Below are 19875 nucleotides of genomic sequence, written 5' to 3'. Positions count from 1 at the left end.
GCCTCATGCAGCTGGCCATCTCACATCCTGTTGGTTCGGTTCTCCAGTCACACACTTTGGGTGTGTGCCTGATTAAGCTTTAGCAGGCAGTCAGACTACCTAACGATAGTCTTTCTTAACAAGTCAATTAACTTTGCACGCGCTTCACGCATTTGCAGGCGTTATATCGATTCCCCCTCAAATGTTATTGAAATATTTCAAATTGACTTATGTCTGTTAGTAGATGAATATATACACTGTACACCACCAGCATGTCTTTCTCAGCATGAATGTATTTAACACAAATAAACATATGGAATTGTAAATAGACATTTTGCTTACACTCAACCACACATTCACACCCACCTCACCAATACAAACTTTTGACATAGGGCTGTTAATGTAACATGTCTCCAATACATCTTCTCCACATTAAGAGTCGACGTCGATTAATATCAAAATATATTTTATTCTGGACTTTTTTTCTGATCTGATTCAAATTACAACAGATCGATGCGATGCAAGTAGAACTTGCAAAGAAAAAGACAAAGCAAAGTTTGACTAGAGAAACCAAGAGTTGGGTGGTGTGGACAGTCATGATATTTTGTGGAATCCCCCAAAAAATACAAATCATTCAACTGGAACAAACTGTACACGATTATCTTCAATAAATCAATTTTCAACTCAGTTTTTAAAACCTACAAAGAAATGTGAATTACAAAAAAACAAAACATTTTTTCTTTCTTTTTTTAGAGTACAAAATGCCTTGGGAGGGGGGTTATCCACACCCATCCTAACGGGGACTGTTAGTAGTCCAGGTCGTGATTACGAAGGATGAAAGTACACACGAGTACATTTATCATGAGTCATCACAACCCCCATTGCCTTCCAGCATGCACAGTGATGTCCAGATGGTGACCTTTACCAGACACTGACCTCAGGACAACTGTGTGTAATGTAGGGGACAATAGGACAGTACATGGTATGAGAATAGACAGGAACCCACTGCTGGACTAACATAAAGAAGCATACTGAATGAAGAGGAGTTGTGGTACCCACTCACTATGCCTTCTTCTAGACCAGGAGTGTGTTCTGGGTCCGGGCCATCCCGTCGGTCATTTCAGGCCCAAATCGTAAAAGAAAAAAAATACATCTCTATTAAGCCGATCTCAAACTAGAAGACAAGGTTCTGGTTTCCCTGGGGATGAGTTGGACAAGTCTGAGACGTCACAACATGTCTGTGGAGATCTTCTGTTCTTAGTAAATAGACCAGGCTTGCTCCGTTTCCCGGACTAGAACGTCTTCTATGAAGATCTTCTAGGGTCGTTTTAGCCCGGAAATAGACTTTATCTATCTAGCCACTAACTTCCCACAAGCACAGAGAGAATACAGTAACTTGTGACCAAAAAACAAAAACTGAGAAACGTTGCCGTGGCGACTGATGCCCTGTGATTTTGCTCAAAACCCATCAAGATAGCTTTGATCTGTGAATAGTTCAACTACATGAAATTCAGCACAATATCTAGAACGAATCGGTGAATGATAAAGTTGATCCAATTGCAAATTAAAAAACGTGTCAAACGTCATCGTTTTGGGTACAACACGTAGTGCTGTTTCCGAGTTCTCCTCGTAGGCAGATATTTCGAAGCGACCTCTAAAAAGGTAACGACAATCACAGACATGCGTGGTGAACTCCGAGTTCCTCTACGTTAGTCCAACCGCACCCACATGTTTCCCTCAGGGAACTGGTGTGGGACAAAGATTAGAGAGTTGTTTAATCATTTGGTCGAGAAGGTGAAATTAGCTTGGCTAATAGTGGCCGTCTAGTTGTCAAACATGATGGATGGTCTGTAGGTGCACCAGAACTTGCACATTTAAATCGCATCAATCTGTCACACAGCCTTCCCAGTTGTCGTTAACAAATGTTTCTCATTAGAAAAAGCTAACTTAAAGCAAGTCGTTAACTCTTCATCTATATAAGAGTGCCTGTTTGACCGGTGAACCGCAACGCATTGTAATGACACTTCCCTCACACAGGACAGGGAACAACCATTGGTTACTGACACCGTTTCTCTTTCAACCAATGACATGCTGGATGTTTCCAAGTGGCAGCTCTGGCCGTACATTAGTCTGGGGAATCATGGATATATTTCAAGCTCCATCAATAGTGCGTAAAAAGAGCCATGTCAATGGTTTTAAAGCATCTAGGTGTACAATGCATCCTTTTTCCATGTGTGCCCATGTCGTTTTAGTAAAGAATCCATTTCTCCTTCTGAAGAAAACAAAAAAAGCTACTGCATTTAGATGTCAACCGTAAAACCGATGGATGTCAACAGTAAAAACTACAATGTAAAAATGTAGACAAATGACGGGGGGCTGGTGATTCTGCACATTGTATTTACCCCAAAAAGCAGACATCTATGACTTGTGTGTGTGTGTGTACAAAGAGGATTCCTCCACCATGCAGCTGTGACTCCTCCTCCTACCCCCTCCATCAAATGAACATTTTGAAAGTTGAAATAAAATAAACATTTAAAAAACCTATCCGCCTGTCGGGCTGGGAAAGCTGATATGTCTGCTGCACACAGAGACTGAACTACCAACAAAGATTAAAATCTTTTTTTTGTGTTTTTGTTTTGATGAGCATGGTTTTTAAAGATCAAAAAAAGCAAAATAGCTTTCAAATTTTGGTACATATACGGATCTGTTTTTTTTTGTTTTTTGTTTTTCTTTTTGTTTTTTTCTTTTCGGTTTTCCTTTTTTTGTGTCTGTGTCCTTTTTCATATCTCTGTTAGGAGTCTCTGCACAAATAGACACCTTCCTTCCTTCCTGCTGGACCTGCTGTGTCGGGTGCTCGTTTCCTGTTCCTGCTTCCTGCTTCCTGTCTGTAGTGGGCCGGCCATGGGTCTGGGGGGCGTGAGTGAGCAGTACATGGGGCAGGGACAGTCATTTTGGCTATGTACACATTCATAGTCGGTCCATGGCTTCCAACAAACAGCAGAACTATTTCCGAAGGTCTAATACACAAACCTGGAAAACAAAAGTAACAATTTTAGACAATGTTTTTTGGGGGCACAATATCACTACTTTGAAGGTGTGTAAATAGCAGCCCCTATTCCCATAGCAATAGAAACAGGGTGGGACATGTTCAGAAGTGAGTGCAGAGACGATGAGGGTTGACGGGTACTCACAGATCCATCTGACGCACTGGCTCCCACTTTGTCTCCTGCTGCATTCCAGCACACCTCAAATATGCCCCCTGTCCCTCTGTAACTGTGAACCAAAGCACCAGTCTGATAGATAGAGAGGGAGAGAGAGAGAGGAGTGAACACTGTATTCGAGTAAACGACTTTCGTTTGTCTCAAGAGATCAACACAAAACATCGTCACATCCAAATAATAACGCGGCTGGTCGACAGGGGGAGGGGGGGACTGAGACTGGGGGGACGGGGGGACAGCCCGTACCTGAGTGTTCCAGATGTGGACACACTTGTCGAAGGAGCCGCTGGCCAGGTGGCGCCCGTCGGGGCTGAAGGCCACGCTGTAGACGGGCTCCTGGTGTTTGGTCAGCGTGTGGATGCAGATGCCCCGCTCCACGTCCCACAGACGCACGGTCGAGTCAAACGACGCGCTGAGGGTGGGGAGGGGGGTGGGGGGGGGGGGAGAGAGACAGTCGGTGTGGGATTGGCCTTACACGGCGTCAGGGATGTAACGGGGTAGGTCACGTCCTCTCTCTTCAATTAATCACTCACGTTTGTTTATTGACTTTGAATATTTCCCAGATGTCTTCCACCCCCCCCCCCCCCCCACGCTGCCCCCTGGGTTACCTGGCGAGCATCAGGTTGGCGTTGGGGTTGTTGGTTCCGGGGCCCGTGGGGCTCCACTTGATGGTGTAGATCTCCTTACTGTGGGCCTGCAGGTCGTGGACACACGAGTCCTGCTTCATGCTCCAGATCTAGAACAGACAGACAGGCTCTTAGCGGGAGCTAACACAGCCACAGCAGACTGTCAGGGTTGCCAGGTTTGGGTCCTCACTTTGAGGGTCATGTCGTCTGAGCAGGAGGCCAGCAGGTTACCAGTTGGGTCCCATTTGATTGCATTAACTTCATTCTGGAGGGGGGAGATGCATTTTAGTGAAGGCAGAGAGGAGGCACGCGAGAACACACACACAGGGCTAAGACGCACACACACACAGGGCTAAGACGCACACACACACACAGGGCTAAGACGCACACACACACAGGGCTAAGACACACACACACACACAGGGCTAAGACAAACACACACACACAGGGCTAAGACAAACACACACACACACACACAGGGCTAAGACACACACACACACACACACACACACAGGGCTAAGACGCACACACGCATGCAGAGACAGGGCCGGTACTCACTGTGTGCCCCTGGAATGTCTTGATGGGTCGATCCTGGCCCAGCTTACACACGTGGATGCACATGTCTGTGCTGCAGGAGGCAAACGTGTTGTTGCTCTGCCAGTCCACGTCTAGGGCAGGTGCTGTGGGCATCAAGGAGAGCCAGGGGACGGGGACGGGGGACGGGGGGGGGATGAGGACACACAGGGAGGAGGGGGGGGAATCGATATTCATGTTGTCAAGAAACAGATCCAATGACAAAAAATTGGAGTGGAAGGTTGTCGTGTTGTGTGCACTGCTGTGAAATCCTACTTCGTTACCTGAGTGGAAGGGAAACTGCTGCTTGGCTTCACCTGTGTGAGCATCCCAGATGATTGTAGTCTGGGGGAGAGACATGCAATATCAACTGGAGCACTTTTGACCGTCTTATTTTCTACGATATCAACTAAACTGAAAGACGAAAGAAAAGCATTCAATAAAATCGTTTGAAAAGTACCTCACAAGCAAATTACCCAGCCGAAAGAAAAAGGGGGGAAAAAAAAAAGTGTTTGAAATATAAATAAGACTCACCTTATCGACACCGGCACTAAGGATGAAATTGCCTTTCTTATTCCACTTCAAGGCAAAGATAGGGCCTTTGTGTTGGCCTAATGTGCTGGCCAAGTTACCTGGAGGCCACAAAGGTCATCAGTGAATTCTCATCACACGGTTTCAGATTTTTCTTTTCCACGGTCAGTCAAGCTACAAGAGGTTATCTGAGATTTAGAGGCGGAAGTTGCGACTGACCATCTTTTGTCCATATCCTGGCGAAGCCGTCATATGAGCCTGTGGCCAATAGTGTACCTTCACTCTGTCACATGACGAAGGGAGAGATCATTAGAGGGTCATTCATTGGTTAAAGGTGTGTATGTGTGTGTGTGGGTAAGCAGCACTGCTCGTACATTCCAGTCTAGCGACGTGACGTCCTTGTTGCTAGGGACATCCTGGCCCCCCTCCCGGATGCAGTGGCGCAGCACCAGCTGGGTGGAGCTAGACGTGCTGTTCTCACTCAGGTTCCAGATACGGGCCGTGGAGTCCCCAGACCTGGAGGAGGAGGAGGAGGAAGGGGGTCAGATCATTCTGGAACAATCCAAAACATCAGAGGGAATAGCTAGCAGGGGTAGGCAATCCTGGGTCCTCAGGGTGCAGCTGTCCTACATGTTCTAGATGTTTCCCTGCTGCAGCACACCTGATTCAAATGAATGGGTCATTATCAAGCTCTGTGGAAGCCGGGTAATGACTAGTAATGACCATTCATTTGAATCAGGTGTGCTGGAGCAGGAAAACATCTAGAACGTGCAGGACAGCAGCACCCTGAGGACCCAGGATTGCCTACCCCTGAGCTAGAGTGAACACCAGAGAGGGAGAGCACAGAGAGAGCACAGAGAGAGCACAGAGAGAGGGAGAGCACAGAGAGAGGGAGAGCACAGAGAGAGCACAGAGAGAGGGAGAGCACAGAGAGAGCACAGAGAGAGGGAGAGCACAGAGAGAGCACAGAGAGAGTGAGAGCACAGAGAGAGTGAGAGCACAGAGAGAGCACAGAGAGAGAGGGAGAGCACAGAGAGAGGGAGAGCACAGAGAGAGGGAGAGCACAGAGAGAGGGAGAGCACAGAGAGAGGGAGAGCACAGAGAGAGGGAGAGCACAGAGAGAGGGAGAGCACAGAGAGAGGGAGAGCACAGAGAGAGAGAGAGCACAGAGAGAGCACAGAGAGAGCACAGAGAGAGCACAGAGAGAGGGAGAGCACAGAGAGAGGGAGAGCACAGAGAGGGAGAGCACAGAGAGAGGGAGAGCACAGAGAAAGGGAGAGCACAGAGAAAGGGAGAGCACAGAGAGAGCACAGAGAGAGGGAGAGCACAGAGAGAGACAGAAAGCGAAGGAGACAGGGAAGGAGAGAGGGAAGCAGGGAGGGAGACTGACCCAGAGGCGAGCAGGTCACTGACAGGGTTCCATGCGCAGATGAACACCTCAGACTCGTGTCCTCTCAGGACCATGGCCTTGTTCTGGGGGATCTCCACATCCCCGTCCACCTCCATCATATCTGCATGGTTGTCTGGGGAAAGCACACCCGTCAGCACTACACAAACTGTTTGGTATACCACCTCAGAAGTATACATAAGTATACTACAGTAGGAGTATATATTCACTAGCTAAGTATGCTACAATAGTATATACACTGACCAGCTGAGTATGTTCAGAAAGAAGCTATGCAATGGAGCCAATGAAAGAAGAGTCATGTGACCGTTGCATGCCTGTGTCTGAACCAATGACTGGAGAGCAGTTTCGTTTAAATGGCTGGCTAGCATGCTAACAGGCAACTTTGTGACCACCCTGATGTTTTGTCTCCTTGGGGGCTGGCCGCAAGTAATAAAGCTTAATTAACTTCTTCACCGACTGAATATTTCTTACAGCATGCTACAGTAGTATATGCTCACTAGATAAGTATGTTACAGTAGTATACACTAACAAGCCAAGTATGCTACAGTAGTATACACTAACAAGCCAAGTATGTTACAGTAGTATACACTAACAAGCCAAGTATGTTACAGTAGTATACACTAACAAGCCAAGTATGCTACAGTAGTATATACTCACTAGCTAAGGCGTGGGCTCCGTTTTCATCCCCGTTAGACGTGTTCTCTCCGTTCTTGGGGTTCCCCTGCAGGTTCCCCCCCGAGGCCGGGGGTCCGGAGGCCGTCTGCTGCTGGGCCAGCTTGTCGCGGTACGCCTGCTGGCGCGTCTGGACCACGTCGGGCATCACCGCGTCGATGAGCGAAAGAGACTCGATGGGCCGCCCGTCAAACAGCGTTCCATCCTGGAGGGGAGGGGGAGGGGTTTAACAACACCGCATTCTACTTGACTGTACCAGGACACCATGAAATAATAAAGATAAATGTGAAAGGTTTCTTGTTGCTTTCAGTATTTAGAAAAAGAAAACAAACTAGAATCAAATTGATAGTTTATGTATTATTATGTAACTATTTATATATATATATATATATCCCCTTTCTTACACACAGAAAAGAAGAACATAGAAAAGTGTTTGTGAGAGAGAGAGGTGTGTGTGTTGACTCACTTCATTGATGCTGACCTCAGCCTCCACGTACTGCAGGCCCTTCTGGATGATGGAGATGAGAGCAGCAGGGGGCACTAGCGCTCCGTTGATGTTGGACTGGCTGATGTGGCTCTCTATGCCAAACGTGAATGCAGAGTGGGAAAACCCTGAGGGGGGAGGAGGAGGGAAGAGGAGGAGAGGGGAGAGGAGGAGGGGGGAGGAGGAGGGGAGAGGAGGAGAGGGGAGAAGAGGGAAGAGGAAGGGGGAGGAGGAGGGGAGAGGAGGAGAGGGGAGAGGAGGGAAGAGGAGGGGGGAGGAGGAGGGGAGAGAAGGCGGAGGCGGGGGGAGGAGGAGGGAAGAGGAGGAGAGGGGAGAGGAGGGAAGAGGAGGGGGGAGGAGGAGGGGAGAGAAGGCGGAGGAGGGGGGAGGAGGAGGGGAGAGAAGGAGGAGGGGGGGTTGAGAAGCAAAACATGTCACAGCAGAGTCTCAAACCACAATTCATACCACAGTATGGATTTAGTCTGATGTTTTTATGTTACTATAGCCATGTGTAAAGCCTGAAGATTAAAATAAGAATATTATTTAATATATAAATAAAATAAAAATATATTTTTTTAAACGGCACCACGAAAACTATGACTCATGATATTTCTGATTTTTTCTTGTATTCATTTCACAAAGCTCTGATGATGTGGTGAAAGAGAACTACAAAAAGATTTTGTAGTTCTCTTGAACTGGAGCCGCCTGTCGGGGGGGGGGGGGGGGGGTCAGGGTGTTTGTACGGGTGTGTCGTCAAGCATACCTGACTCCTGTAAGTATCTGTACACCAGGAAGTTGACCTCATCACTGCTTATGCTCATCTTTACACCGGGTTACACCATGAGGTCAGCACACTGGACACTGGCCTGGAGAGAGAGAGAGAGAGAGAGAGAGAGAGAGGAGAAGAGGGAGAGAGAGAGAGAGATGTTATTTTTAAGACCCAGTCTCTCATCATTCAAACAGCAGAATGCACTAGGATCTGGGGGAGGAAATGCTCATCCCCACACTATCACTGTTCAGCGTCGAGTAGCCGTGTTCTCGGTCAGAGGGGACCCCTTGTTCTCTGCTGCTGACCAACACTGTTCACACAACAGACACGTGACTAACTGAACTGAAGCCTTCACAATAGTGTATCTTCCACTACAAAAAAGCTTGTAGTTCGGGAGGGTACTTTGTGTGAAATGTGTATTAAAGACCCGGATAAGACGTTGCAAGTCTCCAAAGATCTTTGGGCTATCTCCCCCTAGGGAAACTGTTGACAACAGCAAAGCTGTGTGTTTGCCATAACAAGGAGCAGTACCCAGGGCCACCATGCCACTGCAGTGGCGCTGTTGAGTCGTGAAACAAGCCAGGATCTCCTGTGTTGACAATGGGAAGGTGGGGGATGGGGGAGAGAGGGAGGGAAATCTTTCCCTGAGCTGAGCCCTGACAGCTATCCTACCACAGCCTTGAACAGTGCAGCTTGACTCTACTGGGTGTAGTTAGAGGACGGAGAAAGCACTGATATGGAAAATTAGGGCCACAGCCAAATTCAAGATATCTCCCCCCCCCCCCCCCCCCATGACGCCAGTGGCTCATTCTTCTGAACACAGAAGTATTCGATACAAAAGTATTAAATAAAGTCAAAACGTTGAACACAATCGATAATCGTGATGGCACTTGTTTGTCATTTTTCATGAAAGGAAAAAAGAAAAAAAAGAGAGGAACATCCCATAATGTCTGCTTGTGTCCAAGCTTTTCAGCTGGACCTAGCTAATGAAGATTAGCCTTGGATCGGAGCCATGATGGCACATTACATACAGCAGCCCCGAGTTCTAGAGATCAACACCCGTGAGCTGCCTCGGTTGCCCTGACTACACAACTACAATGCTACCTCGGCCCAGTCGAAGCGGAAAACCCCCCGCTTTGAGCCGCGAACCAACAACCAGCAGGTCGGAGCCTTGGGAGGGGTAGAAAGGGTCGTTTTTCCAACCACATAGTGTTCATAATTAGAACCAGATCCCATAACTAGGCCAGACCTACACTATCTGCTGAGCAATCCCAATCACGCCACACTTGGACAAATCCAGGCTTCCAGCCAGCCCTTCAGAAGTGTAGTCTCCACCCCTTCCAGAGAGGAATCTGTTGAGGGAGGAAGGCATCTGCTCTTAAAGAGACTGTCGAGTTCTCATTTCCATGTCGGTACATTGCATAACTACCACTACAAGTTGGACTACGCTACATTCTAAAACAAAAATACTTCCTGAGTGATCACATTTGTTTTCCTGTTTGAAAGGACACTCTGCTATATCATTTGATACCATATCATTTTGGTTCCTGGGGAAATGGTGCCAAAGCGCCAATCTGTCATTGACTTAATATTTTCTTTAAGAACTATAGGGGTGTTTTAATGGGTTGGGATCAGTGAAATCAAACAATCCTCTATGATTCAGTTTCAACACCTAGAGATCACATGCCATCTCAAACCTTCCATATGTAGGCAAGGCATAAGGCAAATTCGAAGTATTTTCTTATTTCAAACCAAGCTACGTTATGAATGTGCTGTTCAACCAACGGCAACCTTAGCTGAACCATCTATACGCTTCCAGAGGGAACCCTGGTTAAATCTAGAACCTGCTGTTTGGAACCCCAAATGGCAATTTCTTACCCAAAAAGGTAAAGACATGTATAAGATCCTTTTATAGAGCATAGGATGTGGTTTAGTTGCAAACAGTGACTGAATACTCTGCTGTTTCCACTCTAACAGAGCGTTTGGTATGTTCATTCCTTTTTCATGGCCATATTTCAGGCACGAGGTGGTGCATGTCTATTTTGAGAGTGCCTAGCACAGCTGTGGAGACACGAGAGAGCGAGAAGGAGAGGGCGAGAGAAATAAAATCTCACTTTCCCTTCCTGTTGAATACATCTGCTGTTTTGTGTCTGTCAGGTGACACGAAGCGATGCATCGATTGATTCGGAAATAAATACACCTACGTCACTGAAAAGTTCAAGTCCAGTCGTTCAACTTACGTTGATCTAGATTCACACCCTAGCTACCGAGTGATGGTTAGATAATGGATTTATAGTTTTGCTGAGATGCACTGGTATTTCCAAACAACGCTTAACAACAAAACGACTGTTTGCGCACACACCAGTTCATTAACCCGTATCCTCTAGACAGTCTCTTAGACGAGTAAAAGTTGTTCGACCACATACAGGAAACCCCCTAGTTAACCTGAAACTACAATCTCCACAGGCATGCTTAGTGCAGGCCACACTAGTCAGACAGTACGTTACTCCACCCTAGCAGTTATTCAAACATGATTTCCCTGAAGGCCAAATGCATGCACACTAAATAGATCAGCTCCACAGCTTCAAAATGTACCAACAAAAACACGCCAACCAAAACCGTGCCCCCGTCATTACATCACGTCAGATGTGACTATTAAAACAGATATCAAAGCCGGGGCTGCCTGATCAGTCCACGGGGACAAGGAGGATGAGCTGTGTTGATTACAACCACATGCTTGCTTGCAGCCTGGACGTGTCCCTACAGATTGAGATAGATGGGGTACGCATACGCTAGGCTACACCGCGAGCTACATAGCGAGCCATTGCATCCAATAACCAGACAGCGAAAACTAACTGGTCTACAGGTTGGCCAATGTGTAATATTTTACCATGAGATTAATCTACAGAAGTGGTGTAGGAGTGGAAATATTGAACCAGCATGGGAAGACTGTCAGATTTTCAGAGAGCCTCACTTCATTCTTTTTTTAGCTGTTCATGTTTTGTAGCGGCCTTCAAATGAGAGCAGGCCAGACTCAACATTTAAAGTGCTACATAGCAATTACGCTGCGAAGGGAAACCACCATTTTCTGTTTCGAACGCTAGAAACACTGTAGGCTACATTACCGTCCTCCCCCACCAGCAGGACGACGTTCCGAGGTGACAGATGGCACTAGCATGCATGTTAGCATGTGTGTGTCTGCCGTGTCAACTCCCGGGTCTATTTGGACACGGGTCACCGGGGGCATAGTCACATGTGCTGCTACTGTAATCCCACTGGCTCCGCCGCCACGGTAGCTCGTATCAACAACCTAACGAGGCTAGCGAGGCTACCAAAAACAACCTACTGTCTGGGAATCTCGATAGGCTAATAACGACACACGGGGTGGCTAGTTTAAACCCATTATTTGGCTACCAAGACCACCGCACTGCCTGAGAAGCGAGACGGGATGGCCTGTCTAGTGACAACTAACTATCTAGCTGCGGAGCTTAGCTAGTAGACAAACACATAGGGACACTAGTTTAGCTCAACCAAAAAGAGGAGGGGCCTAGCTACACTGCTCTTATGACGGCTAGTTTTAAACTTCCTCCACGATAAGAGTCGTCCATGCACCTGATAAGCACCATTTAGCAAAGTGAGTAGTCCTGACCGTGGTGGACTATAACCGCCATTGCTGGTTATAGTCCTTTTCACCCACAAGGGAAGGCTGCATGTCAGAGAGATTAGATAGTAGCCATTTCAAAGAGCGGTCCGCTCTGCAACTCAACTCTCTCTCTCACTCTCTCTAAAGTAAAGGTCACAAACGGAGAGGTTACTTTGGGACAAGTTGCTCATGTAGGTGTGAAATTTTGAAGGCTGTAATGATGGGTCGGAGCCAACTAACGCACCCTAGAGCCTGACATATTTCTGTGGTATTTCAAGAGTAGGACATGCAGTAAAATGCAGAAGGAACCTACCACAAGTGTCTAGGCTATACATAAGATATACATAAAAATATACTCAGCTTTGGTTCTCATCCATGTGTACAGACTTGGATCAAACCTCTATAGATTTGTGTGTATTTTTCTAAGTGCTCTGGTGTGCTGTTTCATAAACCCTCGTAATCCCTCCCAGACATTTGATCGCATTTATGACCTTTACATATGACACGCTGCATGACATGAGCTAATATGTCTTTTCAAATCAGTACCACAGTCAACTTAACTGGTACCCAGCAGTGATATTCACTCTGGACAGTGAAGATTTAATTTCTTCAAATGGAACACCATGCAAATAATAATATTCACCCTCCACCCTCCAAATCAGTTTATCTTTGTCTCCACTGTAGTTGAACCCCACCGTCTTTCAACTGCAGCAGGAAACACCAGTTCCAGTTCCTTATCTATAACAATCTGCCCGTGTGGTCGGCTATGCAGTTAGGCTGCCATTGTTCCTTGTCTCACTCTATGACAGACGCCGAGCCATCATCCATATGCTACAGCACAAAGGTCAAGCAAGTCACAAAGTAATTGAAAGAAAAGGAACAGAGAGGTGAAAGAAAAAAGACAACAACACAACTCACCGAGAAACAGCAAAACCCTCCAACAGAGGGGGGGGGGGGGGGGGGGGGGGGGGGGGGGGGGGGGGGGGGGGGGGGAGAGTGAGGGAGAGGGGGAGGGAGAGCTGACATCATACGGGTAAAGCTGTGCGCCTAGCAAGAAAACAGCGGCTGCGATACAAACGCAAACGGTTGATTCATGGCGTGAACGTCTACAGAAGTCTTACCACAGCAGCAGGTCTATCTTCTCCAATCTGTTCAGTAGGGGTGTAATCCCAGACTCTCAGCACCTGCAAGGACAACCAGGGAGGTTACAGATATGCTACTCAACTGATACATTACTTTCAAAATGGTGCTGAATAACAACCTCAACAAAGACAAACAAGTAGAGACCATGCATACTGTGAATATTCCTCATGAACATTACCACAACAATATTTAAGAATTTTCCAAAGATCCATGTTTGACACCATCTTCACGTGAATTGGCCAGACGTGCAGTATCTCATACCGTAGCTATGCAAGTAATTTATTTATTTTTTTACACAGAATAAATGTAGGCAGGTCCACACTTGCAAAGTTATCTGTTCAATCTTTGTGATACTTTCTGGCGTTTAGCTGAGAGCTATTTACATTTCATCTCACATTTTTTAACTGGATTTATTCCCATAAAACATAAATAATAGTGTTACGTGGAACACATTTTGATGCGGAAAAAGCAAGCTGCTGGTGACACATTGATTGGGAGGCTTAAAGTCCATATCCTGAGGGGAATGGAAAGAGCACAAACATATTTTATGTAAATTAAGAAACAATAGGCTGTATTGATTACGTGCTATAGAGATTAGGCCAAGGCAAGGTGAGGTTTAATTTTAGTAATACTTTAACCTGACTCGATCCAGATTTTTTATGAATTACTTCACAAACACACTTTCTTGAAAAGCAAACATGAACGGAGTTTGTCCTGTATTCAGATTATTTGTCTGCCATTGGAACAAGGTTTAACTGCTTATTTAAAAGTAATAAGAAAAAGATTCCTTTGGTAAAAACCTAAATCATTTACATCTCAGTTTATAGTCCCCTCTGTCTCACTGTTAGCAGAGCTATATTAAGCCTCAGGCCCTTAGTTTGTTTTGCAACTGAATGAAACATTCAGCAAGCAGGGAACTTTTGGTCTATGCAAACTATTTGCAACCCATAGCCTATATGGTATAACATGAACAATTGGAGCATTCAGGGGGAGCTCAAGGACAACTGTCTACTATGGTATTGTTTGCCGTGCTATGGCAGTACCATAGTGGCTGAACTTCGAACGGGGTGAACTTGAAATGGACTGCTTACCATGTGACCGACTGTCATTCAGATTGACCGGCAACGCCAATATTACGTCTTCACTCTAAGGAGAGACAAGACAACACACCATTCATCGACTGTCCCCATTAAAGCAAATAAAATGAAAGTCAGCTGCAGCTAAAGACAAGCTAAAATACTTCTTTCCCAGAATCAGAGTGAGCAAGGTCCATAACAGTGGATATGGGGTAAATATCTGACACTTGTACATTCGTCATGCGGTCATGAGTATATTGGTTGTGATATGATAAATCCATTCATGTGTTGTCCTAATACTGGGGCTGCTGTATGGAAGCCTGTCGGCTTGACAAACAGCCTCCAGTTAGGCCTGCGAGCCCTTCGCGGCCGTCCTCCGGCCCATCCCCAACACCTTCCCCAACAACCTAGTACAGACCATGAGGATTGTGTTACACTGGCCATTCACCAATCCCGGATACCATGCTTGAGCTCATCGGGCAACTTGGCCAGCGAGACAGGCTCCGGGAAAGAGGGAGAGAGCAGGTCCTGCCGTGGCCCCTCACGACATGTCAACCAAACGCACAGACCCTTCGCCAGCATTTCCATGGTTACCATCTAATCGGGAGAAGGAGGGTGGGGGGGTTACGCAACTCCAAATAGACACGTGAAAGTGTGTCATCTTTCCGTAATACCCATTTACACAACTCCCATCTTTAGGAAGTGAGCTGTAAGTGTTTGACGTTTGCACGGCCCGTGGAGTTATGACAACCATGGAATTACATGATCTCTCAGTCAAGCTCAGGTTCAAAATCAAACCTAATTCACTCTTCATGGCTGAAAACAAATACCAAGACTAAATCACCCTTGTATTTCTAGAAGAAAAAATCCTCAAAACAACACAGCCATTAGGAAACGGAGGAAGCAGTGCTTATCTTATTTGCAACCTTTGTGTTAGCTGTCGAACTAAGGGTCCCAGAAAGCTCTGGACCCCTTAAAAGCATAATGAAGCTTGTAATACAAAATGGCCTTGGCGTTCATATCAGACCCCTGCTTCTGCTTAGAGATGAAACAAAAAGGGACCCACAAGCTAAATCTCTTTAAGTAATACCACATCACAACCCCCAGCAACCAGTCTTGTGTTCACGCTGTATTGATCTCTTGACATTTGGTTAACATATGGCCATTCAGTTCCATTAATCCAGCATGGGCTGCCTCCAAGCTTGGACTGCCTTCACATGCTGCCACAGAGATTTCCATCTCAATACCTCTGGCCTGATACATGGAGAATAAACTAGTAATCAGGAGAATATAATGGTTAGTCAAATACCAGGCATTACTGGATCAATGGATGGATTTCATGCTGTGAGGTATGGACTACATTTGCACACAGCACAATAAACTCCTCTATATAGGGTAGGAGGAACATGTATATCTGGGTTTGTAGCCCAGCCAAATGTTATGATTTTCTTTTTGCTGTCCAAGTGATTGAGTCAGTGTGGTCTATCAAAAATAGCTAGTTGTTTCATAATGTATGCAATGTTTAGGAGTTACAAAATAATCTGCTGCCATCCCGTCATCAAATTCTCCATCCTGTCTTTTTTCACACGCTTTTTATGTTTTATCATTTGCATCAGACGCTCAACCTGCAACGTTTAATCTCAGCCAATGAAATGTTTGAAAATACCAAACCATAAACAAGTTGCTGTGGGGACACTTTCATGACATGTGTTGCTAATTGGAGGAACAGAAACATTGCACAGTGCCTGCAACATCTATTTACACAACAGATTTGTTTATTCAAATTTATTTTCTCATCTGTATTAAGGTTACCCTTTGCCCAGTGCATAAGGACCATAAAAGAGAGGCCTCCCTTCAGTCACATTTTAAAGAATTGTCAGAAAATCAACTCTGCACATCTTCTTTTTTTTTTTTGAGAACAACACACATGGATAGTCCAGAGTTAGACAAAAAGCACATCCAAAGTCAACAGCATACCTTCCACAGACCATGAGCTTATTTCCATGTAGCACCACTGACTAGCCAGCATCAACATAATCCTACAATTTATATTATGGAAAGTGAGTATAGAATAATGCTTGAGCCACTGTAAACCATTAGCCCACAGCAGAAAAACAGGTAGGTGGATTTGTAGTTCACACACAAAAGACTATTACTGCCCATATAATAGTCAGATATGTGTTTCACACATACAATCAAGCAGTTTCTTATGAGTGTATTGTTGGGCTGTGCCTGGTATGGCTTACTATTGAGTAACCACAAAACCAGTTTGACACAAAACCGGGTCTTGCCATTGACGTTACTGCAGCAGTTAGGAGGCTAACTAGCGTGATACTTCAAGGCTCCAGCCTTGTAAAAAAGGGAGGGGCAAGGCCCTAGGCTCAGGGGCATTCTTCAGAATGTTGAACTTGACCCCAGGTCATCACACACGCACGCACACACACACACACAAAGCTGGGGATAAAGGGGCAGAAAGCCTCCATGTTATCTGTTGCCAAAGAACTTGCGATATTTGAAACAATTTGGTCAAAAGTCATTTGAATTCTTAACCGAGACACCTCTTAAAGGCTGTGAACTCCTAAGTATTTAATTGGAGGACCGTCATCAAAACCAAATGTGCAACACTGTAGTGAACAATAACAAACAACAACATAAATACTGGAAAAATGAATCCCTCTACAGATAGTTCCGCCTTAGGTGTCTGTCTATCTGTTGTGAGGGTCTTCCACAGCCCGCTTAGTGATATCCTAGATTTTTCCTCCCTTCCCCCACCCATTCCCTCTCTCTCTCTCTCTCTCTCTCTCTGTGGACATACACACTGTCAAGCACCAGTTACATAACTGTGCTACTACTCCAAACACATGCCAGCTACCTAGGCCTCAAGAAAGACACATCTCTGATAAGACCAGCTGGCCAGTGAAACTTCACGCCTGTGATAGTTTATATTTTTTTAAACAAATGCGTGTTTATGGGAAATGACACCATGAGGACAAGCAACGCAGTGTTGATTACAGTAAATTGAACTGATCCGACTAAACATTCAAATGCATCATGTGTGCGACCTCAGAAACCAACACGCTCTTCAGCTTCAACACACAACCACATTTGACATAACACAGACTGGATTATATTGTCTGTTTTGCTTAAACAAAGCCATACGTCTTGCGTCACTATACTTTTTGAGTTACTAACATTGTGACACATTTTCAGTCTAGCTACACAATTTAGAGCTTATTGGTGAACCTAGGTTACAGTGTCATCAAATGGAGCTAGCTACAGTAGCCAGGCCAGTGGCTCTGTCTGTGATTCTAGCTTCCCCTCCCCCACTCCGTAGCTTTGAAAGTGCTAGCTGCATGTCACAGGACAAACTGTCTCATAAGCTCCATTTTGTTTATAAATCAGACTTTAGGCATATAAAAGTCACCGGTAAATGTACGTATACTAGTTAAAAAGTAAAATATCTCCAACATGCTTGTAAATGCGTGATGTCAAGCTAGGCCTAGTTATTGCAATTGTAGATGCTTCTAAATTGTACAGTAATGGAGCATTAGTTAGCTCTAGCTGACTGGCTAAACAAAAATAATTAAACTACTCTAAACAAGGCAAAGTTAGTGTTGCTTAGTCTTACTACAAAGCTAGAAAACCATGTGAAGTTGTAGGAAGCAAGCTCTCAAACCCACCGCGCGCATACTGACACACACTCAGTTTCAAACAAACACACACACACACACATTCATGCATAAGCGCGCGCGCGCACACACGCTCATGCTGCCCATCCCCCACCTAGTGAAATCATCAAAATAAACGGCCAAAACAGTTCATTCACTGTGCCAAATGACCATTAAACGGTAGTAATACATCCATACGAGTCGTGGTATATTTTATACGACACAATACGCCGTGAAAAGCCAAGAAAACACTTACTTACATATCCAGATCACACAAGGGGTGCCTTCTCTCCAGTGCTCCTTATATGGGATCTCCTACTGCTCCGCTATTCTCTATAATATCGTCACAATAAAGCGTTATAAAACCAATCCGAGATAGCGACTTGGTAGATAAAATCCCAATTGAGCGATGTGTTTAAATTGCATAAGTGTATAAATTGATAAATCCCTCTAAAAATTAGAAAGAAGAGCAATTGGGGTACATTGTAAGGTTGCTTGCTAGTGGAGAAAGAGCCAAAACGTTCAGAACCAGCCAACGGCTTCAGACGCTGAAACACCGAGGAGGTGACTCGACAGGCGAAAATGAGGCAGGCCTAGGCAATTTCTCTCTGCAGCTCTAGAAGCCGTAGGAAAGACACACAAACATCAAAATGGGTGTCGCAGTGTGAAATAGTATTCCATGTATCTCCTGCGTTGTTTGAAATATAAAAAAAAAATTAAAAAAATATTGTTACTAAATTATGATATAACCACATGTGTTTGATCAAAATCGGAAATGTATGGACGTTTCCATAGTCAATACTTTGGTTGTGTAAAAAAAAGACACACATTCTAAAATGCATCACTAGATGGTTGCCATCTAGCCTACATAAATATGATATACTATGTCCCACATTAATGGCAAAAATATATCTATAAATATATAATCTATTCAAATAGAATTACAAATACCATAGGTATCCATTATGAAAAAAAATACTATCTATTCAAATAAAATTACAAATACCATAGGTATCCATTATGAAAATACAGCCTTTGATTTAGTCTCAAATTCATTTTTCAATTTTTCTGATTTTTTTTTTTTAAACACTTAACCTAGATGCGGATTAAAAGACAGACCTTATGTTTATCTTATATTCCATATAAATTCATCCCACAAACCTCTACTCCAACACTGCAGAAAGTATTTACGTTCTTGTTTTTCAGGCATGAAAAAAATTATCGTCATCATCATTTCCCAGAATTTACATTGGGGGAGGGGCAACAATAGACCAATGAGTAATACAATGTATCACCTTTTCCTGAAATGGACAGGCGTGCACGCATGCACAAACACAGAACACAAAGGCAGGGAGTACCTAGTATGAATGTAAATAGTGCCTGAAAGTGGACAGGGACTGGGGTAGTGTCGAGAGGCAGAGAGCTCGAATCTCACGAGACACCTCTGGGTAGAGCACAGACAGATGAATGGGCTATGCACACACACACACACACACACACACAAACACACACACCAGAAAAAACAGGAAGTCTGTGCGTGTGTGTGTTAGTGTGTCTGTGTGTGTGTGTGTTAGTGTGTCTGTGTGTGTGTGTGTGTATCAGTGTCAGCATGGCCATCTCTCTGTCCTGCTCTGTGGGTGAGACGGAGAGAAAGGAGGCAGGGAGGGATAGGAGCATTGTCCTTGTTTTCACTCAGCCATATCTTCCTAATGAGAGTCCTGGGTCTGGGCTCAATGGGCCTCACCAGGAGGAGGTCTCCACAGCCCTGCCTGACCCTGAGCCTCCATACAGCCTCTCTCCAATGAAGACGTCCTCCCTCGGTCGTTAGTTACCCCCGTGCACAATGTCCACCATTGATCACCCCCCGCACACTCATACACACACACTCATACACACACACACACGCGCCCGCGTGCCCATCCCCCATACTGATAGCCAGACATAACCTCTATGTTTATAAGGAAGCTATTTCTGGCTACCCGTTCAGCTTTGAAGGCACAAGCAGTTCAGCGTTTAGCATTGTAAAGGCTGAAACTTTTTCTGTGTGCATGTGTGTGGTTGTGCGTTTTGGTTTTGGGAAGGGAC

The 19875-nt window shown here is 45.3% G+C and overlaps 1 protein-coding gene across 4 annotated transcripts; it reads right to left on the bottom strand.

The window, feature by feature from the left end:
• Positions 1 to 251: 251 nt before the first annotated feature.
• tbl1xr1a (TBL1X/Y related 1a) lies at positions 252 to 18323 on the bottom strand. 4 transcript variants are annotated; one of them, XM_084675754.1, is made up of 17 exons: positions 18047 to 18323; positions 14138 to 14192; positions 13025 to 13560; positions 8255 to 8357; positions 7474 to 7619; positions 6993 to 7212; positions 6318 to 6450; positions 5302 to 5443; positions 5147 to 5210; positions 4931 to 5028; positions 4681 to 4741; positions 4382 to 4503; positions 4014 to 4088; positions 3806 to 3933; positions 3444 to 3609; positions 3171 to 3272; positions 252 to 3009 (listed from the first exon to the last, which is right to left on the bottom strand). In XM_084675754.1, exons 4-17 carry the CDS (start codon positions 8310 to 8312, stop codon positions 2983 to 2985), a joined length of 1542 nt encoding a protein of 513 aa, XP_084531880.1. In that variant the 5' UTR covers positions 8313 to 8357; positions 13025 to 13560; positions 14138 to 14192; positions 18047 to 18323; the 3' UTR covers positions 252 to 2982. The 4 variants fall into 4 exon arrangements, with proteins under 4 accessions (XP_084531880.1, XP_084531879.1, XP_084531881.1 ...); XM_084675753.1 differs by having other exon boundaries at positions 13025 to 13087; XM_084675755.1 differs by lacking the exon at positions 14138 to 14192 and having other exon boundaries at positions 13025 to 13087.
• Positions 18324 to 19875: the final 1552 nt, after the last annotated feature.

Source organism: Hypomesus nipponensis, chromosome 16 (genome assembly GCF_054491055.1).
Source record: "Hypomesus nipponensis isolate SF chromosome 16, ASM5449105v1, whole genome shotgun sequence".
In the NCBI taxonomy this organism is placed as follows: Eukaryota; Metazoa; Chordata; class Actinopteri; order Osmeriformes; family Osmeridae; genus Hypomesus; species Hypomesus nipponensis.
The sequence above is the reverse complement of the archived record's forward strand: the minus strand, read 5'-3'. Positions and strand labels throughout refer to the sequence as shown.

Excerpts from the sequence above, each read along its gene's own strand:
- tbl1xr1a (XM_084675754.1), bottom strand. The coding sequence starts at position 8,312 with ATGAGCATAAGCAGTGATGAGGTCAACTTCCTGGTGTACAGATACTTA. Across the intron at positions 6,451-6,992 it reads CGGAGCCCACGCCTTAGCTA|ACAACCATGCAGATATGATG; the intron begins GTGAGTATATAC and ends TGCTTTCCCCAG. Across the intron at positions 3,934-4,013 it reads CAGACGACATGACCCTCAAA|ATCTGGAGCATGAAGCAGGA; the intron begins GTGAGGACCCAA and ends TGTCTGTTCTAG.